This window comes from Eulemur rufifrons, chromosome 2 (assembly GCF_041146395.1).
Source record: "Eulemur rufifrons isolate Redbay chromosome 2, OSU_ERuf_1, whole genome shotgun sequence".
In the NCBI taxonomy this organism is placed as follows: domain Eukaryota; kingdom Metazoa; phylum Chordata; class Mammalia; order Primates; family Lemuridae; genus Eulemur; species Eulemur rufifrons.
The window spans coordinates 15633668-15658982 of record NC_090984.1 but is presented as its reverse complement, the minus strand read 5'-3'; the positions used below and the strand labels follow the sequence as shown (position 1 = coordinate 15658982).

General features: G+C 56.3%; 1 protein-coding gene across 7 annotated transcripts in view; it reads right to left on the bottom strand.

Annotated features, from left to right (window-relative positions):
* The window catches only part of PTPRS (protein tyrosine phosphatase receptor type S), a 97375-nt gene that overhangs the window by 29467 nt on the left and 42593 nt on the right, over nt 1-25315 (bottom strand). For 5 of the 7 annotated variants that reach the window (XM_069480011.1, XM_069480002.1, XM_069480022.1 and 2 more), the window contains exons 3-6: nt 22558-22703; nt 21831-21972; nt 16663-16851; nt 10679-10789 (exon numbers count right to left, since the gene is read on the bottom strand). In XM_069480011.1, the coding sequence (XP_069336112.1) occupies nt 10679-10789; nt 16663-16851; nt 21831-21972; nt 22558-22703 (588 nt within the window). Of the gene's footprint in view, nt 1-8737; nt 8750-10678; nt 10790-12954; nt 12973-14971; nt 14981-16662; nt 16852-21830; nt 21973-22557; nt 22704-25315 lie in introns of all 7 variants that reach the window. The other 2 variants (XM_069479993.1, XM_069480043.1) reach the window with 2 other exon arrangements.

Here is a 25315-nt window from a genome sequence, read left to right as displayed (position 1 = left end):
AAAAAAAAAGGAAAGAAAAGCAGAAAGAAAGAAAGAAGGAAAGAAAGAAAAAAAGGAAAAAAAAAAAAGGGGAAAACAATTTAAATATAAACAAGGCCGTTTCTTTTCCCCCAATTAATTTTTTTTCCCCAAATGAAAACAAAACAAAAAACCAAATTAAAAAACCAAACTCCAACACAAAGAAAACCAAAACTTCAAAGGAAGGTACTTCACAAACAATATATAGAGAGATATATTGATATATATTAAAGAGACATGAAGCGTTATCTCATAGCAACAGGGTTTCATGGACCAGAGTGGCTGGTCACAGCACAGATAGGGACACAAAAATTTATCAGCTGTTTCTCATCTTTGCTGAGAGACGTGGCTTGGGGGAGCAGCCCCTCCATTTGCTCCTGAGTGGGGGGAGCAGTCACCATGGAGACTGCTGGAAGATTCCGGGCTGCGAGTGGCAGGGTTTTAGGGTGGGGGCAGGGAGGCGATGGTTAAGAGGGGACGACCCAACCCTCCCTGGTTCTCTGGGGCGATGAGGACGTCACACCGCAGGTCTGACACCAGGAGGCAGAGGGAGCCTGAGATCCGGGTCCCCCAACTGTGGTCCCGCCTGGTTGACTCGGGGGCCCCACCCGCTTCCCCGTGGCCCTCGAGGAAAAGATGAGAAACTCTAATGAAATTTTTGTGGTTTTTGGGTATAGAAACCCTTCTAAAAGCTTCTGTCGGATCTGACAAGTTTCCATCAATAGATGCAGCTCTCAGAGTCACAAACGTCATGCAACATAGGTAGAGAGAGAGAGAGAGAGAGAGAGAGGGAGAAAGAGAGAGAGACAGGAGAGGGAGGGAGGGACAGAGGTGATGCATTTCGGGGCTCCCCAACGCACACTCATGTGGGTACCAGAGAGAGGAGACATGAACTGAGAGACAGAGAGAGGGAGGGACAGAGACAGAGAGAAAGAGGGGGGAGGGGGCCCACTTCAATGCTGCATATTAATTCTAGAGGATGTGACCCAATGTGACATGTCACATTGTCACATCGCAGCCCTGGCAGAATAAATAGGATATTAATAATAATAATTATAATAACCAACGAGGGGGATGAACTTGAACGCTGAGAAAACAGGGACATGTTCTGTGCATTTCTTAGCGGGGAAGGGGGTGCAGCCTTCTGTCCCCATCTCGGGGGGACCACGAAGGCAGCAGGATGCATTTCGGGGGCTCCATTTTCGGAAGTAGGATGGGTTTCCGGGGTGGGGGGAGGGGCGGACGCTAACGGGCACCTGAACTTGCAGAAGCACCGCCGGCCCCACGGGAGGTTTGACCGCGGAGGGGAAGGACTCGGGTTGGCCTAGGCGATGTCGCTAGCCTAAAAGGGGTTGTCCCGGGGTGACGTCTTGGGACCTAAAGAAGCGCGAGGGTGAGTCCCCAGCGTTGAGTGGGTAGAGGTGGCTTGTTTCCACTGTACCGGTGACAGACTGGAAGCTCAGCAGTGCTAAATGACTCGTTAGGGTCACCATCCCCACCTGCCTCTGATTTTCACATGGTATTAGGGGGGCAGCCTCAAGGGGTCGTTTCAGGGGGGTCTGGTCTACTCTACCGAGGAGGGGACTTGAGGGGATGAAGGAAGGTGGCCCCAGTCCCCTCCCTTCCGGCCTAGGTCCCTCACTGGAAATTCGAACCCCTGCTCCCTGCATCACGCGGGAGGCGAGGAGCGGGCAACTCAGCGGGCACGGGGGTGGGTCCTGGGAGCCGGCAGCCCTTCGGAAAACGAAGCCCCTCGAAAAGTCCAGAGTCACGTCACGTTGGAGACAGGATGGAGGGAGTGGACGGTGCCCCCCGAGGGGAGGAATTGCGGCGGGGGACGGGGAGAGACGGAGGGGCCATGCAGACGGAGTGGAGGTGAGGGGCGAGGGGCTCAGATGGGGCAGGGCGGTGGCTTTCTGGCAGGGCGGGGTGGAGGGTGGCGGTGGGGGTGCGGAAGAACGGGGTCCGGCCAGCCAGCGGACAGCGGGGTCCAGGCCAGCCCGCCACCGACATCCACAGTTAGGTGCGGGCGGGCAGTGGGGGGTGAGGGTGGGATGCAGTGGCTGCGTTGTCATGGAAACGGAACATGATGGGGAGATGAGTGTGGGGCGGGGTGGGGGAGGCTAATTATTATTAAAGGACAGAAAAAAACGGCATTGACATCCAAAACAAAACCAGGGAGAACAAATGAAAAAAATAAAGCAAAAAGGGGGAGAAAAAAAGAATCTAAAATACAAACAAAAATTAACCCCTCTGAAACGAAACAAAACACCCAAAAGCAAGAAGTTAAAAAAAAAAAAATTAAAAAAAAGTCATGGAATGGGCGTGGGGCTGAAATCGGGGTCTGAAAGGAAGAGGGATGTGGCTTCCCCAGGGAGGTGCTCTTGTCCCCCGCCCACCGGCAGAACACAGGGTCCGGCCATCACACCCCGGAGCCTCGGGCGAGGGTTGGAGGTGGCCACAGGGGCAGGCTCCTCGTGGAGAAAGAACCTTTGGAACAAACCAGCCCAGTTGCACTTGAACCTGTCTCCCTAAATCCCTGCTCAGGGCTGGGCAAACTCCAGTTCCTAAAGCACAAGGACAGCTCCCCGGGGCCTCAGAGTCCTCTAGAAAACCTCTCCAGGTAGACGTGGAGAAGCTGAGGTGGCTGAATAAGCCCTGTGGCCTTGGGAAGCCCCCCAATCCCCGTGGAGCCTCAGTCTCCTCATCTGTAAAATGGACGCAATCGGGTGACCTGAGAAGGGCGTCAGTCCGATTAGCACCTTGCAGGGCTGGCGGAGACAGTTAAGAATTTCTACCAAATCTCCACCTTGCTTTCTCCCTCCCAACAATTTTGAGAGACAAATGACCTGATGCTCATTTTGCAGATGAGGGAACAGAGGCTCAGAGACTAGCTGGAAATGACAAAGGAAGGAAGTGGTGTGGCCAGAGCTCAAAGCCAGGCCTGCCTGGTTCCTGCCTCTCATATAGAACAAGCCTTTGCTCACCATGGTGAGAAGGATGGACTCCAGCCAGGTGTCCATTCTTGGCTTCTGGCTCTTTCAAACATGTGTCCCGACCCACTGGGGACACCAAAGAGGGCAAAAGTACCCATCACTTATATACAATTTCATCAACTGAACAATGGCCAGGAACTACCAGTTGAATGTCCAATAGCCATCATACTGAATGTCCAGAAGTCATCAGTAAAAGGCTCATATCGAAAGGAATTGTGATAATGTCAAAGGGAGTAGTAAGATCTAGCTTTAGGATCTAAAGGTTAAATGTCAGGACAATTTCTCTCTTCTGTAAGGGTGAACATCTCATCCAAAAGACCCTGTTCATGTCTGATCTAACCTTAAAATCTCTCCCCCTTAGGGGATTTATAATTCGGAAGGTATCACTAACTTGTTTTTAGAAGTAGACGCAAGGGATACATCTTGAATATGTAAAAGATGTCCTGTATAGCGTTGTCAACTATAAGTCAGTTCCATGTGGGAGGGCATTCATCCACAACAGTAATTTCAGTGCTCATAATCTCCAACATGGCCAGCAGCCATCAATTAAATGGACCTGCCAATAAGCTACAAAGGCTTCTCTGACACCTAAGAAATGTTGCCCACTTGCTTTCTCACACACCTCATTTTTCCTAAGGGGGTGCTGTAGGAAGAGGGCTGGTTTGCCACGAGTTTGAGGACCATGCCCACTGGCACAAGGTGGCTTGGGCTCCCTTTGGGGACCTTGGAAGGCCTCCGGACATCCTCCCAGCTGGCAAGGGCGGGCGGCTGACGCTGTGTTCTGCCCGGTTTGGTGCTGACACCCACCCGCATCATCTCTCCACCCCCGGCTGCAAGCTTGAGGTGCGGGGTTAAAAAGTTAAGGTGGGCACAGAGCCCACGGGACGGAGAGGCCCCGCAGGACCCCCGCCCCCAATTACCGACCTGAATGGAGGGTCCAGGCGGGTTATAAGGGGACCACACCAGCCTTGGTCCTCAGCACGCTCCAGCTGGTTCTGGTTTCCAGCTCTTCTCGTCACCGAGTAGCCGGGGGTCCCAGCGGGGGGTGGGGGGGACTCACGTGGGCGAGGGGGTCGGGAGGGTGGGTGGTGGGTGGCAGGTTGTGGGGGGGTGGTCGCTTCAAACCCCGATTCGCATGGAAAAACAACTCAAAAACCGTCAAAGCAACCAGGAGACGACCCCTCCCCCAGGAAGGAAGAGGCAGAAACTCAAAACCAAAAAGGGGGTTCGGGGAAGAGGCGGGGGTGAGGGCAGAGGAGGGTGGGGAAGGAAACTTAAAAGTGAGGTGATCTGGTTGAAGCACTAGGTAGGGAACCCCGACAGTGTCAGACATCTCAACGATTCAGCAAGCCGCAGCTTCGAGGTGGGGGGGGCTCTGCTGGGCATTTTGGGGTGAGAGAAGGTTCTGGATGCTTCTCCAAACTCCAAAATGAATATGCGGATGGGAGGGCAGGGGAGAGATGCCAAGAAGTTGTGCAGCCTCCGGGGGGGTGTATTTAAGATTAGATTACACCTGTCGGGGAGGGGGAAAGGGAGTGGGTTGGAGTCCTAATCCCAAAGCCCATTGCTGGCCCCTCCTTTGAACCCCCAGCCCACGGCCCAGGGAGGGTGGGCACCTCCCCTCGGCCTGCCTCGAGCCTCTTCCTTCCCCTACCCTCTCTCCACCGTCCTCCTGTGCCCGGCCCCCTCGCTCCCACCGCCAGCTCCCTCCGCCACCCGGACGGCGTGCAAGGCCCGGAGGGACCTGGCTGGAACCCTGGCCCATGGGCTGCCCAGCGGCCTTGGCAAGGGCTCGGCATTCTGAGCTAGACATGCTGCACTACAGATACATTTTTTTAAATTGTTGTCATTGTTTTTTGGTACTCTCTCTCTTCCCCTCGTTTTATCCCCCGCCCCCCACAGTTCTTGCCAATCTGTTGACTCCCCTCACCCTCCTCGCTGCGGCCGCCGGAGACACGGGGCTCTCCCAGTGACGAGGTGTAATCTAATATTCCCCTCGTGACCCCCCGCCCCCGCAGAGGAGACAGCGATGCAAACGGTGTGAGGCAGGCAGCAGGCGGGAGGCGTTCAGAGCACAGTGTTCCTGCAGAAGCCCCTCCTGGCTGCCCACCAGGCCCACGCGGACGGAGGCCTGACCCCCCGGCCCTGGGGGTGAGGGTGGGATGAGAAGCTCCTGGTCCAACACTGCCTGCCCCCACGGTCAAGCCAGGGGTCTTGGGTGGGGACACACGGCCAAGTGCAGTCAGTAGAAACTAGGGGGCTGTCCAGCGCACCCCAATGGAGGTCCTTCTGGGGACACAGGAGCTGAGGGGTGTTCTGGGCCCAATATCTGTGTCTACCCCTATTTTCGGGGGGCCAGGAGGTAAGAGGAACACCTAGGGAGGTCACATCCACCAATTCTAGGGCTTGGATGCCGGAAATTTAATGTTAAAAACAATTTGTCCCCCCCCCCCCCCCCACTGCCCAAAATTGCATGCTATGGATTGATCTGAAAGGCCGCAGCATGGCTCACAGAGCTCTGCAGATAGCCTGGAATTGGGGCAATCTAGACCTTACTGGCATCGGGCATTAAGTCCGGGCTTCTTAGCTCAGCATTCAAGACTCTGCATTAAATTGTTCCAGTCCTGTTGGCCTCTTCCAAAACCTTGAAGATAGCCTAAGTCCCTTCAAGGCAGAAAGTTCTCCCTGATGTCTCCAGCCTGTTTCAAGGTCCTGTGCCATCAGGCGGGTGGCACACCATTTAACTGGGCCCTGTGCACCATGGTTCAATAATACTATATCGCCAGACCAGGTGGCAAAGCCACCATCTTGAATTTACTGACCCAGACCTTAAAGGCTTATGGTTTTAAAGAGACAGAAAAGAAAATTAGCAGCCAGGAAGAACATAATCTGATCCTCTTCCCACCTTGTCAAAAGCCCGAGCAACAGCGTCCCCAGGCGAGTTCTGGGACTGGAGCTGCCGCCAGCTATCTTAAAAAATGGGCATGGTTTTGACTTCAGTCCTTTGGATCCCAGAGATAAATTTCAGGAGGAGAAGAGCTGGTCTGATTAAACTGCCCCCTGAACCACCCAGACTTCAGCAGAAGCTGGAGATAGCGTCAGTTACAAGCAGAGTCTGGCTCGGGGTAGGGATTTCTTGCAATTACTTCCTGGGACTGGCTGCCCCGGCAACAGTGTAAATACTTGTAGCTTTCAGGGCAGAACACGCCAGGCAGCGTGTCTCTTCTGGTGGGCTGGTACTTATCTGCAAGGGTAGCCTAGTCCTTAAACAAGGCCTTTATTGTCCCCTTCTGTGGCCCCTGAAATTCCTAGGGAAACAGCAGGGGCCAGATGAGAGCCGTGGCTCTGGGGGGGGGCCGCTCATCTCACAGGGATGGAGTTGGAGCCAGGAGGGAATGAGATCATGAGGTGAGCTCAGAAAAGTACTACCGAAAAACGAGATCTGAGCAGATGAATTAGCTTCTGCCCTCCAATTCTCTCCAAAACAGTTTCCCAGATGCCATCTTATTGGCCATGTGAAGTACATAACGGGGAAACCGAGGTACCCAAAGAAGGGAAGTGACTCGCCCAGATCATTTGCTTAAACTCTTTCCTTCCTGATCTTGTAATAATCCTATGGGTAACTTTCTGTGTTCACAACACAGGGTACCTGATGAGTGTTGCAAAAAGTCCAAGTGGTCTTCAGAGACCCTCAGCGTGCCCAGTTCTAATTCACCAGGACCTAGCTTTGGTGGAGGGAGTAGGAGACCTCATTTTCCGATCTTTTGGGGTTTTCCTGAGGGCTAGCCTGGCTGCTTTCACACTGGGTTAATAAGGAGATGGGAGAAATAAAAATCTCTTCCTGCAAATAAAGTCCTCTTGCCAACTTGGCCCGGGATTTAATAATTGGGAGTTTAGAGAAGGAGGGTGAGGAACAAGAGGGGACAAGAGGCAATCCTAAAAAGGCTGGCCTCTGCCCTCAACTTTCATCTAAATTGGGTGGTGAGCAGGGGGGAGGGGGATTAGAAATCTAAATGGATTATTTTATTGGGGGTCGGTTTTTATTTGGGGTTGCAGCAGGACTCTCAAGGGCTTGCCTTTTCTCAGGGAGGGAGGAGAAGAAGGGGGTGTGCATCTCTGAAGGTTGGCAAGAGTGAGAGACACACAGAAAGAAAGAGAGCTGAGAGAGAGAGAGGGAAGCAGAGAGAGTCTGGGAGGCAGAGAGAGCAGGGGAGAGGCTGTGTCCAAGGTGCCCCCGGGTTTTCTCCAGAATTCCACAGCTCTGATGCTCAGGTACCCAGAAAGTGACCATGCTGTGTTGCTGGACAAAAGATGCCTGTGACTGAGCCCAGAGTCTGAGAGGGGATGGGGGAGGCGGCCAGCGTCGTCTGGAAGGCGGAGGCGTAGTACTTCAGGCCAGACCACCAGCCAGGTTTTCCTGTCACAAGTCTGTCATGCTACATGTTCTGCTGGGCAGTTCTGAACGTGTGCCCAGACAGAATGTATGAAGTCTTCACGCCAGCCGCCATTTTGAGGGCTATGTGCCACGCATGCATCATCCTGGGAGGATGGCGCTGTGACTGCCCCCCACAAGCCTGATTTTAAGTTGACCACTATCCATATTTGGACGTATCACTAAATTGAATGAGAATTCAAACTGCTGGTGCACATTCAGCTGTACTTCATGTTTCTTGGGGTAATTTGGGAGGGTGGAAGGTAGTCTAATGCTGAGGCAGAAGGATGGATTGCCTGCTTGAACCTCCTTCCAACATGGCCGCCCGAGGAGGGGAGGCACCGGTTGTGGGAAAAGACGGGCTAGTCGATGAGTTTAGGTTTATTGGGCTGCTCCCCCTACACACCCCACCCTGATATCCCACCATCCATCCACGCCACCTCCCTGGTGCCCTTGTGCCTAAGTGGTCACTTTCTGCCCCAGCATCCCAGCTGTGGGACCCCTTCCACCCTCCTGGGTGATAGTTGGGACAGGAACACTGGCTTTTAGATCACAATGCGTTTGGAGAACAACCACAGAACAGCTCAGCCCAAGAAACCAAAAACCAAATAGCACAGAAACAAGACAGAACCAAAGACAAAATCGCTTTGGGGGAGAAGGGGACTGGGTAAAAGGAATGCGAGGGTGGGGGAAAATGAACCAATCGATTTCCTCCCCCAAAACTAAAAAAAAACAGAAAAAGGAAAAAAAAAAAATAAAGAAAAAGAACGAAAGAAAAAAAAAAAGAAAACCAAAAGAGAAGAACAGAATGGAAGACGAGAAACACTCCAACAGAAGGCGTTGGGAATTCACCAAACCAAACCAACAAGAGGCATGCAGAGAAATTGTTACATTCTCCCAGCATGCATCAGGCCCAAGTTACCATGACGACGAGGAGTGCAAAAAACTTAGCAACAACATTACCAACGGATGCAGAGGCGAAACACAATGCAAGCATCGCATGTGTGCGGCCGGCCCTAGGCCGGGCTGGGCGCGGCTGAGATTTTCGTGTCTTTCTGGGTTTTTGCTCTCACTTGGCGGGTTTTTTTTGTTTTGTTTTTGCTTTGCGCTTATGATTCGCATTCCATCTTTATGATCATTTTTTTTTTTCTATTTTTCGTTTCTTTTTTTTCCGTGTGCATGTCAGCGCGTGTCGGTGTGGTGTCTAGAGGTGTTTCGTGCGTGTGCATGTCATTTTTTCAGAATGTAAAAATGCGGGTAAAGAAAGTAAAAAAGAAAAAAACACACCAACCTTCTCGAAGCTCTGAGGGATGTAAAGGGGGTTTGATGCGGAACACAATGACATGGGAAGAAGAGAAAAAAATAGGGGAGATACAGAGAGTAAAAAGAGGCCTTCCCAAGGCTAAAAGCTGCAATAGTTTGTTGTTTTTTTTTTTCTTTAAACCAAAAACAAAAAAAAAAATTAAAATTAAAAAACAAAAATAACAGCAATGACCTTCTTTTTCCTTTCCTTCCACTCTGCCCTTGACACACAAGATCTACATTTTTTCTTTCTTATTTCTTTTCTCAATTTGATTTTGGAGCATCTGAGATTGGGAGGCTGGACCTAAGCCCCGCCGGTGCACCCCGAGAGGAAGGGGGCTCGGGCTGGGGAGCCCAGCCCTGGGGGCTGAGGACATGGAAGGCCCCCCTCCCTCCTCGCACCCTAGCTAACGCCCCCACCCCGCTCCCTGCCCCGCACCCACCGTCCACACTGTCTCTTTCGAGCCCTGCCAGATTCACAAACCCCCATCCCAGATGTTGGCAGAGAAATAAGCAGGTTAAGCGAAGACCAGTCCGTCGGAGTCATGAACGCGTTTGCAACTCACCGGAGGTGCCGGGATGGCGGATCGGACGTGCCTCCCGCCCCGCCGCCCCCTGCCCACCCACACCCCCACATCCCGATTCCCACCCCGTCTGTGCGGCCTCCTCCACAGAGACAAGATGCAAAATCCAAGGTCCAGGACCAAGGAGTTGCTTCAGGGCCAGTGGGAGCTATGGCTGGTGGGGACAGAGCAGGTGAGGGTGTGTGGGCAGAGGAGGAGCCACACGGCCTCCCCGGTGGAGAATGAACCAGGGCTTGGTGCCTCGCATGGGGGAAACTGAGGCCTGGAGACGGATGTGATTGAGTCAGTTCTACAGAGCGGACCGGGGCAGCCCTGGGGTCTGAACGGGGCCCCTGGTGTCCCGGCAGGAGGAAACTGTTTCTACCATGACTCTGACCAGAAACAACCACTGAGTAGGAGGCGGGAAAGGCAGGAGGAGGACCTAAGAAAGTCAACCCGGAGCCAAGAGGAGGCAACAGAGGCTTTGGGGGCAGGGGAGCCCCCGGCACCCTGGAGGAGGCACCAAGGGACCCGGAAGGAAGGACGTTTGCACAGAAGCTTCCTTGGGGCAGGGGGACAGGAGAGTGCGGGGGGCGAGGACCCCGGGCTTCTGGGCATGACTGAGTGGGAACCAGAGAGCGAGAGTGACAGGCTTCGCTGGGTGCCGTGCCTGCCCCAGCCGATGGAGCCCCCGAGCCCCCGGAGTGCATGTGCCTGCTATGGCCCCGGCCGCCCGGTGGCCTCAACTGTCCTTTTCCGAGGATCATTAGGAAGAGACAGAAAGCACCAGGCTCGGGGACAGCCGCAGGTGCAGGGACCAGACCAGCAGGCGGGGGGTGGCCTCGAAGAGCCCCCACCTCCCGACTCGTAGACCGAGGGCACTGGACGGGGCGGGGGGCAGTGAAGCAGGGCGCTACGAGGCCACAGAGTTGGGAGAAGCGAAGCCAGCACACGACACGGGAAGGCACGACACACCACAGAAGCCGACTCGGGGGGCGGGCAGGGGGGCGGGGTGGGGCAGGGCAGAGGCCTGCAGGCTCCCCCGGCCCTGTAGGCCCAAGACTGACCCCCCACCTTGCCCCACGCCTCCCCGCCCGGCCACCACTCACTCCCCGAGAGGCACCCACTGCAAGGCACGGGGGTAGGGGAGGATTCAAGCTGCCCCCATTTCACAGACAAGTAAACTGAGGACCGGAGAAGGATGCTGCCTCACTCGAGGTCCCATGGCAACCTGGGAGGGGCCTTCCTGCTGGGGTCTGCAGGGGACGGGGGAGCCCAGAGGCTGTGAGCCCAAAGAGGGGGGGAGGGAGGGAGGGGGACGGGCCGGGGAGGTTCCCTGCCTTTGAGCTGGACGCGGCGTTCCCTACCTCGCACGTAGAGGTTGGCGGGTGAGGAGTAGCGCACGCCGGCGCTGTTGGTGGCCACGCACTCGTATTTGCCCTGGTCGGTCTCCTCACTGCTCTCGATCTGCAGGGCCCCTGTGGGGAGAGGGGAGAAAGCTCGGCCCGTCAGAGGGGGGCCGGGGAGCAGGTGGGGAAGGCTGTCCCACCAGAGTGCTGTGTGGCCTGTCCCCTCTTCTGGCCGAGCCAGAGAGGCAGACGAAGAGGTGAGTTAGCCTAGAAGCCCCAGCTTGGCGGAGGCTCATGTAAGTCCCACCCCGAGTCTAGCCCCACGCTGGCCTGAACACACTGGATTCCCCAGCAAATCCTCCACTCTCGCTGTCAGCCGGGCATGTGGCTAAGGCTCCACAGAAACAACTGCGAAGTTGAACTACGAAGCTGGGGACGTGTTTGAGAGCTCCAGGGACCTACAGGGCTACAACAAGTCAGGTGAACACTCAGGGAGCTGATGGTTGCTTGGCTGATTTTAACCAGTGCCCATGAGTAAATGAACATGGGTCTGGATTCCTGAGTGTGTTTGGAATCACAGGCCTCAAAGCCCTCGGTGCCTGTAAATAAATGGAGATCGGATTGTGCTTTCTCAAGGGTTCTTGAACTTTCAGGACTGGTTTACAGCCCATGACAGCTAACGTAAAGGTTGGTGAGACAGAGATGCATCAGGTATGTTTGAAATCAAAGACCTGGATCAAAGCCACCTGTGCCTGACACTAATTGAAGAGGAGTCAGAATTTCCCCAGGTATTGGAAGACTTCTAAGCATTAATAAGTCAGTCTGAATCTCTCCACCTGTGTTTAAAACCACAGGCCTAAATTCAAGATCCTGAAGTATAACTCAACGAACGTCTTCAAGTGTGTTTGAAATTACAGTCCTCGACCCAAATTTGAGATGCTCATGGGTGCATGAAGAGTACATTAAATCTTCAAAAGTGTTTGAAATCTGAGTTCTGATTGAATTTATTCTTACAAATAAAGCTGAGGCTGAAATCGTGTATTTGAAATCACAAGCCTGGATCAAACAATTTGTTGATCATGAATAAAGATATCAAGAAGAGGCCAATTAAAATCACAGGTCCAAATCCAAGGTCTTGGTGTCCATGAGCGTACGAAAATAGGGCTGATTTCCGTTAGTATGTTTGAAATCACAGGCCCGGCTCAAAGACTTCACTTCCCACATGAACATATAAAAAAAATGAATGAACCTTGCCGAGACTATCTAAAGTCACAGGCCTTGATCAAACACCACAGTGCCCGCGAGTAAAGGAAATCGAGGTCAAGATGTCCCCAGGGACACGTGAAACCACGAGCCTGGAACAGGTCTTCATGTTCACAAGTAAATCAAGCTAAGTGTGTTTGAAATTATAGGCCTTGATTCAAATACTTAAGTGCCCACAAATAAAAACTGAGGCACAGGTTTCCACAAGTATGTTTGAATCACAGGCCTGCACCCACGTGCCTGTTGAGCATGAGTAAATATGGGTGAATATCCCCAAGCGTGTTTGAATCACAGGCTTCAATCAGAGCTTGTGGCAATAGGAGTCTAAAACTGCCAAGCTGCCCAGCTGTGTTCGTAGTTGCCCTGTAGGGATGACGTAGACCCGTGGATTAGGAGGTTCTCTCTGGGGGCCACGGATGAGGGCTCTGCCCCTCGAGAACTCTTCCCACTTTCCCCTGACATGAAGGCTCTGGGGAAGCACGCAGGTCGGTATCACTGTGGAGGCCTGGGGAGGGCAGGGAACTTGCTCTGGGTCACACAGCATTTCGTGGTGAAGCTAGAACTGGACACCGATTCTTTGCCAGGGCTCCCGCTCAGGCCTATGCTAGTCTCTCTCTGGGGCGGCACTTTGCAGGGGCGCAGGGGAGCAGAGTCGGAACTGGCCTTGGAGAACACCCGTGTCTGTCTCCTCGTAAAGCCAGAAGGTCGCTCTGCACACTATGCTACAGGCGGCAAGACACCTGACGGGGCGGGAGTGCGAGGCAGTGAGGGCCCTTCTTGGGGAGAAGAGAGCCCCCTTCCCACAGCCAGGTGACCTGAAGAGTCACTCTGGTCACCCTCGGCCCCCCGGCCACAGACAGAGACACAGACGCAGAAACCGGACAGACACCAGGTGGGGTGGCTAGGAGGACACATGTGGGGGGGCGGGGGTGTTCTGGGTGCGGCCCCCGGGGAGCCTGGGGCTGGCTGTGCAGCGAGAGCGCGTGAGTGGGTGGGCGGCTGGGTGGGTGAGTGAGGGGAGAGCCTCTTACCTCGGATCGGAGTGCTTTCTGTAAGGGAAGCAGAGAGAGTCAGTGAGTGTCAGAAGGCAGTTGTGGGGGGCCGGGGGGCCCCCGGGAAGGCTGGGCCGGGCCACGAGAGCCAGGCCTGTTCATTCTGCCCCGGGGGCACGGAGCCAGCCCTGGGCCTACAGACCCTGCAGGCTTTGCTGAGGGAGACAGGAGGAGCCTCCTAGGGGCGGGGCGGGGTCGGAGGGTGTGCCGAGCAGGAGGGCTTCCTGGAGGAGGCGGTAATCTCTGGGGATTCGGGGGAAGTCAGTTCAGAAGCCTCTTTGGGTGGGCCTGAGGGGGTCTCTACGCCCAGGGGGAGGTCTGTCGGCCTGGTGGGGCCTTTCATCACCACCCTTCCTTCTTTCCTTCTTGGGGGGCCCAGCAAGGGACCCACTTTCGAGTCCAGACGAGGGGTGAGGAGGGCAGGAAGAAATCGGAGTCTGGGGAATCTTGTTAGAGACACGGGGCGGGAGGGGTTAGTGCCCCGGGGCCAGGCATTAACGAAGCAGAGGGAAGCTCTCACACACAGGCCGGAGAAGGGGTCCAGGCACAGGGAGGGAGCCCTGCAGCTCTTAACTTCCAAAAGGAAAAGAGGAAAGAGCTGTCTATCGGGCCAGGGGCAGGAAAAGCAGCCCCCAGGCTGGAATGTCACACCCTCTGCTCATGTTGGGGAGGGCAAGTTTCAGGAGGATGGCCGAGCCGGGGACAAGAGCCCGAGTCCAGGGCCGAGGAGTTGGCAGGAGGGGCTGGACAAGTGAAAAACAGCCTCTTCTGCGTGGCCCAGACCCGTTACACAGATGGGAACACTGAGGCCTCAGGCTTAGAATCTCTGAGGTAACGTCATGAGCAAGAAGCAAGGGGGGCGGGGTTGAGCCCAGCTCCTCTGGCCTGCTGGGCTAGGGAGCCTCTACCTTGAACTTCCTGTGGCCCCCTCTCTTTTTTCTCTTTTTTTTCCTCTCTTTTTTCTCTTTTTTTCAGACAGGGTCATACTCTGTCACCCAGGCTAGAACGCAGGGCATCATCACAGCTCACTGCAGCCTCCAACTCCTGGCCTCAAGAGATCCTCCTGCCTCAGCCTCCCAAGTAGCTGGGACTACAGCCTCATGCCACCATGTCCTAATTTTTGTATTTTTTTGTGGAGATGGGGTCTTGCCTAGGCTGCTCTCAAACTCTTGGTCTCAAGCGATCCTCCTGTCTCAGCCTCCCAAAGTGCTGGAATTACAGGCGTGAGCCACTCCTGTGTTATTTTGGGGGCTATCCTCAACCCATGAGGCCACTCTTCCCCCTTTACATGGGAGCAAATGAGATTTTGCCCAGGGTCACACTGTGGAGAACAGGAATCTAGGTTGGCCCTCGCTTTGAACTGTTTCACTACACTTGGGCGATGCTCAAGATGACCAAAGCGCCCAAGGCTACTCTACTGAGCAGAAAGGATGTATCTCTTAGGCATTAAAGAAAGTTCTACTTCTTACTCTGAGGAAACTAAGAAGAGACTACCACGGGTCAATATTAGTCACTCTCACCTTAGTAAGAATTAGCCCAGCAGTGGGTTTCAGGGGATTCCAGGTGAATGCTGGGAAAAAATGGGTGAGAAGTACCTAGTACTGGCCCAGCTGGAAAACTCCCCACCCCACCCCACCCCACCCCACCCAGCCCCCAAACTTCTGTAGCCAAAGCCTTTTATAGCAGTGCCGAGTCCAAGAATGGAGCAGGGAGGTAGCTTCAACTGTTCACTGTGGAGTTCCACTGGCCTGAGGATGTCTGGCTGGCCCTTCGTGGACTTGCCTTTCTTTCCTCTTTTCCTTTTGGGTTCCTCTCTCTGCAACCCACTGGTGCCCGGTGGGGAGGGCTGGGTGGCTGGTGGGGGTGGGGCGTTAGTAAACATGCCACGCAGAGTGGGTCACGGTTACTGTCACAGTGGCTGTTAGTGTGGGGGAGGGCAGGAGAGGGACACAGGGAGGGGCGTTAGTTGTTGACGTGGTGAAGAAGTCAGACTTACCAAAGGTTTCTGAGTGTTTACAACAGAGGGATAAGAAAAGAGAACAGGAACATTAATGGGTGGCGGGTGGTTACTCAGAAGTCTGTCTCCTCCCTGGGGCGGGGAGGAGAGTGGGTGTCAGAAAAATAATGTCTATTCTGGTTAAAAAAAAAACGCGGCTTATATTCACTGAGCACCTAGTACATGCCAGGCATTCCTTCCTGGTGACGTCACAAGAACGCTAAGATGCAGGCACGTTTTACGGGGAAACCGAGGCTCAGAGAGGGCGACCTATGCTGGGACACGGCGCTGGCATCTCCACCCGAGCCACCAGGCTCTGCGGTCTCTATTCTGTCAACTGTCTCGCTCCACGTGGGCTCCGATGGCGGAAGCTACCGCGCCCCCTTTGGAGCCCCTCGAGCTGCACACAGGCTCACAGTCTGCAACCCCGGGGAGGCTCTTCCGCCTCCCGGTGCGAGGTCTGCGGCTCCAGGGAAGAGAATTCCGGGCTCTGCATCTGCGCTTTGCCAGGGGCGGGGTCTTTGCTGGTGGAGGACGGGCTGATGGGCTCTGGGGGGGGGCGGGCAGCGAGCTGGGGGGACCCGAGGATGCCGGGAGGTCTGCTGGGAGGGGTGGGGGGCTTCTAGGGCGGGATGCTCAGAGCAAGGGGAGAAAAAACTAAAATCGCTCGCTATGCCCGGGAGGGGCCGGGTGATTTCACCAGGAACCCGAAACAAGGGCCTCAAGCTCTGAATAATGGAAAAAATAAACAAATAAATCCGTGACGCGGACACACACAGGCACAGGCACTGACACGTGTGCTCACGAGGCACGGAGACGCACGGGGGGCACACGGACACGTCCCTAGCACACGTGTGTCCCTCCGCACGAGCACCGCGGAGACGGGCCACCGCCCCGTGCGCACCCACACGGCGGGGACTGCAACGTGGACGCACGTGCGGCCGAGGTGCGTGTGGACGAGCTTTGCTCTGGGAAGGGGACAGTGACCCGTGAGTGCTGCCAGCCTGGCTGGCACGCCCGGGCCCACACGCAGGCCGCGCCGGCGCAGGGAGCCCAGACACGCACACGCACACACACTGTGAGGCGGAGGGACAGACACAAGGCGCACACACACGGCCCCCCAGACAGACGGACTCACAGATGGGGCACGTGGGTGCTATGCCGAGGCCCAGCGGTGGAAGCATCTGTCCCCAAGGTGGCTGAGGCCTGTGCTCTGTCCCTGAGTCTCCCTCCCTCAGCCAGGGCCTGCACAAACAGGCTGGGCTACCTATCTGTCTGTGCCCGTCACAGACCCAAACCTTCACCACCACTCTCTGTCCCATTCCATCCTTACTGCTTTAGCCTTGGAGACACTCTCTCCCTGCAGCCTTCTAAGGCTCCCCAGCACCTTACCTGTCTATGGCCTGCACTGTCTCCTCTCCTGCTGTTGCATTTCACAGCTGCTCTCTGTTACTACCTGTCCAGGCCCCATTATATCCCCCCTAGACATGCTTACGGCTTCAGTAGAGAAGATGCTCTCCCTCTGCCACTTTCCATGGCTCCCTGTTCATTACCCCCGCCTGTCTGTGTCCCATTATAGCCCCATTGGTGCAGTTTTGAAGATGTTCTCCCCCAGAGCCAATGTCCTCCATGGCTGCCCTCCCCCTACCGCCCTCCATGGCTCCCACGTTCTGTCGGCCGCCCGCATTCACCTGATCGCAGCTGCTTGATGCGCCCATTGCTGGCACTCGGGTCCACAGGCAGGAAGTCCTTGAACCAGGTGATCTCGGGGTCGGGGTTGCCGCTGGCGGCACAGAGCATGGTGGCTGTCCGCGTGCGCTCCACCACCTTCAACTGTGGGCCCATGTCAATGTTGGGGAAGCCGGAGGGCAGCTGGTCCTCTGAAGGTGGAGACGGGTGAGAAACAGGGCAGAGGTCTGAGCACGGCACGGCCACCCCTCTGGGTCTGGGCCTTGGGGACCAGCCCCTGCCTGGCTGTGTGACCTCAGCCCTGGGCCCGGCTTCGACAGCTCTTCCCTCCCCTGTACACCGAGAGAGACGAACAGGCTGGACTGATGGTTCTCACCTAGCGGGGATTCTGACCCCCTGGGGACACTGGGCCATGTCTGGGGACATTGTGGTTGTCATGACTGGGGTTGGGAGTGGCCCCAGCTGCTCAGCACCCTCCAGTGGAGAAGCCAGCCCCCACCGCAGCGATCCCGCCCCCGACGTCCACAGAGCCGCGTGGGTCATTGCAGCAGAGGACACCTCGCTAAACGTAAAACACATTCCCCGCCTTCCGCACACCCTTCCGCGGGCTCGTCACCTCCCTCCGGAACGACCCCAGCTCCTTGTCCACCACCAGCCCCTGCCACCCTCCTCCTCTTGTTCCTAGTCCAGCCATGTCGTCAGAGTCAGTCCCCAAGGCCCCTCCTGTGTCACCTGCTTCTGCTGTTCCCGCCCCATCTACCTATCTGAATGTCACTTCCAAACTGCTCACACGCCTTTGTTCTAGAGCCACCCAGACTCCCGACCGCCTTCGCCAGAGCATCGAATGCCGCGTGTAATGATGTATCAGTGTCACCACGGCATCCCCAGCACCCAGCACGGGGCCTGGTGGATGCAGCAGGCACTCAATAAATGAACAAATAACTTAATCCCAGGTGCCATCAGCACCGTGCGAGGTGCCAGGCCACCAGTCCTCAGAGTCCCTCTTTGCTGGCCAGGGGCCAGCTCTTGTTGACTGTAAAGTTGGGGGCATTGCGGGACAAGGAGGAGAAACTAACCCCCCAGTTCGTCCCCCCGGGAACTCCTGATCCCTGAGCGCCTGTGACGGGCGGGAACGTGGTTCCGGGCTGAGGCGCTGAGGCGAACTGACGGGTTGCCTCCGTTCCAGTGCTCTGCAAACCACGACGACAACGGGCTCCGTGGCCTAATTTAGCTGGAGTTGACGCCGAGGTGGGGGAGGCGGCCGTCCTTCCGTTCTAACTCCTAACATGCCCCAGCTCTGCGCTGGCCTGTCACCTCGATGCACTAAAGGTCCCCTGGGGTGGGGGCAGCCTCCCTGGTGCAAATTAAAATAATCACCAGCCCCTTGTTAAGAGCTGAACTGTGTCCCTTAACCACCACCCCAAATTTTATGTTGAAGTCCCAGCTCCCAGTACCTCAAAATGTGACTGTTTTTGGAGACAGGGTCTTCGAAGGGGGGATTAAGGTAAAATGAGGTCTCGCGTGTGGGCCCTAATCTAGTAGAACTAGGGTCCTTGAATAAGAAGAGGCGAGGACACAGACACGCACAGAGGGACAACCACATGAGGACGCAGGGAGAAGGCGGCCGTCTGCAAGCCAAGGAGAGAGGCTCAGAAGACACCAGCCCTGCGGACACCTCGATCTCAGGCTTCCAGCCTCTAGGACCTTAAATTCCTGTTAAGTCACCCAGTCCGGGGTACTTTGCTATGGCAGCCGGGGCAGACGAGCACACCCTCCTCTCCACCCATGATGGACAAGTAACAAACACACGACCGATCCCAGCGCTGGGAAGGCACGTCCGGTGGGAGCGCTGGCCCGGGAGGGGACAGTTTGGCGCCATCCACCCGAGACCCCTGGAGCCCTCAGCTCAGCGTCCGAGACCTACGTGCCGTGCACTAAAGAACGGACACACGGATTTGTCCTGAGGTGCCAGCAGGGACAACAGACGGACTAAACATCCACCCACAGGGACTCGTCATGCAGAGCCCAGACCTGCTAAAACAAGCAAGACAGCCTGCTGGACAAACACACTGGAACAAAGTCCAGGATCGTGGGCAAAGTTCAAAGGCGAAGATGGTACAGCCCGAGGGTCGCAAAACACGGCCCCGGGCCAGATCCAGCCCTCCGGTTTTGTTAATAAAGTTTTATTGGCACACGCCACACCCATTCATTTCTCGGCTTTCCCGCTATGACCGCACGATGCCACAGAGACTGTCTGGCCTATGGAGCCGAAGAGATTTACTCTCTGGCACTTGACAGAAAGTGTCACCCCTGACGTACACAATGCTGTTGTTTGTGTAAAACGGAAACAGCACACAGGTATTTGCTTAGAAAAGCCCAGAAGGGACACGGGGATGGGGCTGGGGGATGGTGTGGACAGAGGTGGCCGAGGGGCCACCAGCTCGGGAGGGAACTAAGCCCTAGGAACGCAGCAGGGGGCAGGAGGCTGAGACAGGATCAATGTCAGAACGGAAGGCCTGGCCCCCCAGGGGAACCAGAGATGGGGTTCTGGCCCAGGGGTCTCTGCTTGGAGGGAAAACAGCCCCGGCCCCGCGTCCCGAGCTGACTGTGTCCCAGACACTGCACAGGCACGGGGGGCTCTGCCCTCCTCAGACATGGGCCCATTCCGCAGAGTGGGAGACTGAGGCGCAGGCAGATGAACTCCTGTCCCAGGTGACGCAGCCAGGACGCAGCACGACCTGCACCCAGGCCTGGCAGAGCCCAGAGCTAAACCAGGCTGTCTGCAAACCCCAAGGCAGGTCTGACCCATGAGGGGCAGAGCGGGTGGCTGGACCCTGTCTGGGGTGGCTTAGGTCTTATCCCCCCTCCCTGGGCCAGAGGCCTGGACAACCTCGCGAGCGGCTCTGATTGGCTGCCGATGACATCACTGGAGAGTAAGGCCCGAACCACTGGGCCTCAGTTGGCCTTGGAACCCAGGGCTGAATCCGCGGGGAGCCCTGTGTGTGTCCGTGTGCACGCGTGTGTGCGCATGTCTCTCCAGGGTGCCTTTGCTGGGCACGAGCAACCTCACACTCCCGTTTCCTCTGTGCGTGGGTGTGCGTGGGCGTGCGTGTGAGTGCATGTGCGTGCCCTCCCGCCTGTGCACCTGCACCCACGCACCAGCACTTCCCAGGCGTGCCCAGCCCGGCGGGGGTCCCCGTGAGCGTGTGTGGGCAGCAGCCGGCCAGGGTGCAGGGGGAGGCCGCGGCTGCCTGACGTCGCCGAGAGCTCCTAATTAAACAAAAATGTACACCGCGTACCACATTGTGCCCGATTCCTCGGAGTTTAATTAAAACAACAGCGCGGGAGGCGTGCGCGGGCTCCGCAATGAGCCGGCAGGGGAGGGGGAGGCGGGAGCGCTGGGAGCGGCCCTGGCAGTCCAGATGGTCCCCCCGCTGCCGGTGGCTCGGCTGGGGATCCCTGGGGTGGGGTGGGGTGGGGGGGGTCCGGAGCCCCGGGCCTTGGCGGGGAGGACGGGCTCCTGGTCAGCCCGACGACAGAGAGAACAGAGGGAGCCCGGGTGGCACAGGGTCCACTCTTCCCGGACTCCCAGAGACGGGGCAGCTAACGGCCTCACAGCTTGTCCTTTCACCACCGTGCGCGCTCACGGCGGGGGCCTGCAGGCCGCGGGGCAGGGCCGGGCTGGGGTGGGCAGACTCCTCCCTGCCCCCTCCGCCCCCCAGCGGGACAGACGTGACTGAAACTGTGGGGTCTCTTGCTGGACATTGTTAAGACTTTCCAGACAGCAAGGGCAGGACGTTACACCCAACACAGAGCCTTTCTGAGGGGAGGACTCTGTGTGACTACATAGGTCACGTGCCTGTCATGCCAGCCCGGTCTCCCAGCTTCATGGGACCAGGCTCTGGGATGAAGTGACCCTGGGGCCATTGTTACGTGTCCTCCCAGGTCTCCAATCTGGCCGTGACGCTCCTGCCCTGGAGGTCGTGTTAGAACAGCCTTTCCCTGGGAGCCACATGTGGGTGCCACCTCCAGCTAACAGCCGGCCGAGGCTCACCCCCGTGGCTGGATTATTCCCGCAGGTGACAGGTGGAAGCTACCCGCCCGAGGGCTGCAGAAGGGCTGCTGGCAGCCGCCTTATGAAACCAAAATAACAACGGTGACGAAAAGAACAGCAAAGTAGAATTGACCGGGTGTGGCATGCTGCTGCTCTCTCTAGCACGGGCCACTCATCGGGTCCCCGTGATCACCCCTTGCGACGAGGATCACATTACCCTGCTTTAGAGATGTGAAACCTGCAGCTCAGAGAGGTTCATTAACTTGCCCAAGGTCACTCAGCTACAAAGTGGCGGGTGGGATTTGAACTCAGGCCCAGGTGCTAAAACCACGTTGCCATGGAGAAGGCGGCATAGAGCAGCCGGGCAGGGGTCGGCAGGGAGGCTGCCTGAATGATGATGTTGAACAATGAAAAAGCAATTTCCTGGTGCCCCAAGAACACCTGAACAAGGCCAGTGGGCCCATGTCCACCTGTGGGGAAGTGACAGGCAGCCGCTTCTGCCTGCCTGGCATCCACTGATCCTTCCCTCTTTTGGGGGAATTACCCCTTGCTCAACTATCGACGTGGGTGACACACCCTTGCCTCCTGGGAAGAGTTTGGACAATCAGAATATTTTTTCTTCCCCCAGGGCACGGGATCCAAGCTAACTGGGGGTTCGGGGAATCCTACCAAAGATAAGTCAATATGGAAGAAAACAAAGCCAAGAGAAAGACAGAGACTGAGGTCTGAGAACATTAAATGAGCCCCTGGATCCAGCTAAGCCTGAAGCCGGCTTCTCCACAGAATTTTAATCGTATGAACCAATTAATTCTTTCTTGCTTGAGCCAATTTGAGCTGGATCAGCCTTTTATAATCAGCAGAGCATGATGAAGACGGTAAGTGGATGACTGTCGCCCCATAACTCCTCTCTGTCCTGCAAAGGCTCAATAAATCCCTACCAGTAGGCTCTGGGCCCCGGCGGTGTTACAGGCTGCGGAAAGGAAATCAACGTCCTCCCCCACCAAAAAAAAAATCAAAAGCAGGAGGGTTTGGGGCCACCTTTATGGATTCCTTTGGTGTCTGTCCCCAGAGTCTGGGGTCCAGTTCCTCCCCCACCCGCCCTGGGGAGCCCCGTACCTCGGAGGACAGTGAGCTTGGCATGGACTGTGATCTCCCCCACTGAGTTCTGGGCCACACACTCGTACACGTTTTCATCCCGGGGTGTCCTCAGCGGCTGGATCCTCAGCACAGCCCCTGCGCTCTCGTCAAACTCGATCGTCTGCCATGGGCAGGGGTGGGGGGAAGACAGGGTGAGCCTGGGGTCCCACCCAGGAAGGTCCCCATCCAGGCTAGTCTGAGCGCAGAGCTGGAGGTGGTGAACGCATGTATGCAAGTGTCCAGCGTCAATGTGCTCGAGGCGGAAACTCGGGCCTGGGCACATTCGGTAAGGGACGGAAGGGATTACGTGCATGTGTGCAGGTGACGTGCATGCAAGCCCAGGGGACAGGCATGCAAAGACATATGAAGGCATGTGGGATGTGGAAACGTGCGTGTCTGATCACGTGTCTATGTTCAGAGTTGTGAGTTTCCTCCTGTGTGCCATGTGCTGTGCGAGCAGACTCAGAGAGCTCAGGGCCTTGCTTGAAGCCACACGGAAAGGGCACGGCAGGTAAGGCCACGTGGCAGGGAGGGACGGAGGAGAGAAGGGCCCTGGCTGGAGAGGGTGCCCAGTCAGGCTTCCCCGGCCACCGCCGCCCATGCTCCACCCGGGGAACACGTCTGTGACATCTTCCGTGGCGGAGCTGCTATGGCCCTGTCTTGGGGGAGCGCGGGCCCGAGTCTGCCTCCCCCCACGTGGACTCACCTCAAAGCGCTGAGAGTTGACCTTCTTGCCCTTCTTGTTCCACGTCACCCGTGGCTTGGGGTCGCCCGTGGCCTGACACACAAAAGAGGCCACGCCCCCTGACACGCCGATCTGGTCCTTGGGTTCTTTGATAAACCTGGGGGGCTCTGGGGATACAGCAGGAAGACGGGGGGCTCTGGTGGGTCCCGGTATGCGGCCAGGACCCCACGGAGCCACACAAACATGCCCTCCAGCCCCCCGTCCAGCCACAGGGGTAGCACATGGGGCCAGCAGGGCTGGCGAGAGGAGGAAGGGAAAGAAGACACGATGCCAGCGAACACCTCCCCGCCCCTCCCCACGGCATCCACGGGCACCCACGTGCCTATCGGCCCCTCCGCCCCCACCTGGGTAAAACGAATTTTATATATGGGGAAACTGAGGCACAGGCCCGGCAAGGCACTGGCTTTGCTCGGATACAAACACAACTGAACAAGCCCATTGCAACCAGGCCAGCTCGGCACCCCACCCCCACGACAATGACGCGACCTATGCATTCTCTCCAAGAAAGTCTCAAGCAGGAGATCCTGTATCTTTTACCACCGGGGAGCAGCCTAGACCCCCTGCACCCGGCACCGGCTACACAGTATCTACCCAGGATCCGCTAACACTGTTTACTCTGCATCGAGTATTTCCACAGTGAACTCTGAATCGCCCAGAGGGATACAGGACTTCCCTTCGCAATAACGTTACAGTGTATCCCGCAAGACGAATGGAGCCACTGCTGAGAATTTTATCAGCAGAGGCGAGGGCTGCGACAGAGATCACCCAGGAAGCAATCTGCATCTCCAGCGAAAGGGGCTTGAACAACGGCAAGGGAAGACAGTGCGACTACATGGAGGGCCAAGGACGCTTCTTAAGTGAACTACTAGGGAAGGGGCGAGATATGCTATTAAGTCGGAAAAAGAGAAAGGGGTAAGCGTGGCAACGCTGTTGTATGATAACAAAAACAAAACAGGCTTCGAACTTTAGCACCTCTTTTAGACTGAGAACTGAAGATACATTATTTTTAGAAATAAAATTATTCAAATAAAAAAAGCTGATTAAAGAAAAAGTAAGTAAAAAAAAATTTTTAAAGGAAGTAACAGTTTGGGGTCTGAGGACAGGCAGAGGTTGAACAACTTGGACTTGAGTGACACTGGGTGTCTGAGCTTCTGGGATCGGCTAGAAACGGGCAGAGTGACCACAGTTCACCCAAAAAGTTCTGGCTGTTCAGAAATGCAGAGAAGCTCAGGTTCCAAGTCGGGGTCCTCACAGGCCCCCCAACTCCTCCCGCTCATGGCTCAGGCTGGGTTTTGAACAAAACGGAGTCCCCGCCCCAGTGGCGCGATCTGCCTCACCTCCCTCATTCAAGACTCTGCTCCTGTTGATATGACCACATGTGTCTGCACTGGCCATCTCGCTCAAAAACTGGCAGACCCCCTGTGTACGGGCACGTGTGGTCTCACTCCATTCTTGTGTATGTCTCTGAGGCAGGGATGGTTAGTCACACTGTGCAAATTCAGGGACCTTAATGGGCTTGTAAGGGGGTCACAGAGCTCAGACACGACAGCACCAGGATTTGAACCCGGGGCTCTGCCCGCGAGCCCACGTCTTATGCTCCTACCACACCCAGGTCTGCAGCCTGATTCAGGGCAGATGTTTTGCTCCGCACTGGGCCTGGAGCTGGGCCTGCCTCCCTGGCTCCGACTGTCTGGGCCGCCCCTCCTTCTGGCCTCAAGAATGGTGACCCAGGGCCATATGTGTCCTCGGGCCAAGGACATGGAGAAAAGTCACTGTGGCCGGGTCAAGAATCCTACTTCTGGTAAAACCCTCCCTCGGGAGCTGCTGGAAGGAAGAGCAGAAGCTGCCTGTTTATGACTCGGAGCCAGAACACACCCCTCGCACCCTCCAATCCAGAGAGGGAGATGGGACCCCAGCTGGACTCAGCCCTGGTCTGTGCTGTCCCTTCCTCCAGGAGTCCCTTCCTCCTCCCTCCAGCTGGCAGCCTTGGCTGGGCCAGCACCTCCCCCGGGGAGCCTTCTCAGATTACTGCAGGCGGGGTCAGGAGGGACATCGTCCCCACAGCTGCCTGGGCGTCCCCCACCAAGGCCCTGACCACACTGGGCTGAAACACCTAGTTACGTGGCACTTGGCAGGAAGGGTACAAAGCAGCCCTCGTTCCCTGGGACCCTACCCTTCCCGTGTCTGGTGACCCTCGAGAAAATGGCATGCTCGACCTTGCTGGCTTGGAGGGGTCATGCCCTCCCCAAAGCTCCCCCTCGGCCCAGCAGTTGCCATCTCAGTCTTCCCTGGGCAGCTCTGAGACTGAGCCAGCCTGGAAGAGCTTTCTCTGGCCTGGAGAGGGGTTCAGCACTATCCTTATGCCTGTGTCACAGAGAAGCAAAATCGAGGCTCAGAGAGGTTAAGTGACCTGCCCTGGGTCACACAGCTTGTGATGGGCAGAGCTAGGATTGCAACTTTGTCCCAGCCAGCTCCAGTGTCCTAGAGACAATGCATGCTGGACAAATGGGGTTGAGGGTCTTTATCAATCACAAGTACTGTGGGTGTCCGTGTTTCTCAGATGAAGAGACTGAAGTTCAGAGTGGTGATGCCAACGTCAAAGAAGCTAGGAAGAGAACCCAGATCTTTCTGGAGGCTGGGGCCTGAGTCCTCCTGCTTCGTGGCCTGGCTTGGCCTGATTTCTGTTTTTCCATTTCAGATACTGCAGAGAAGAATCTGG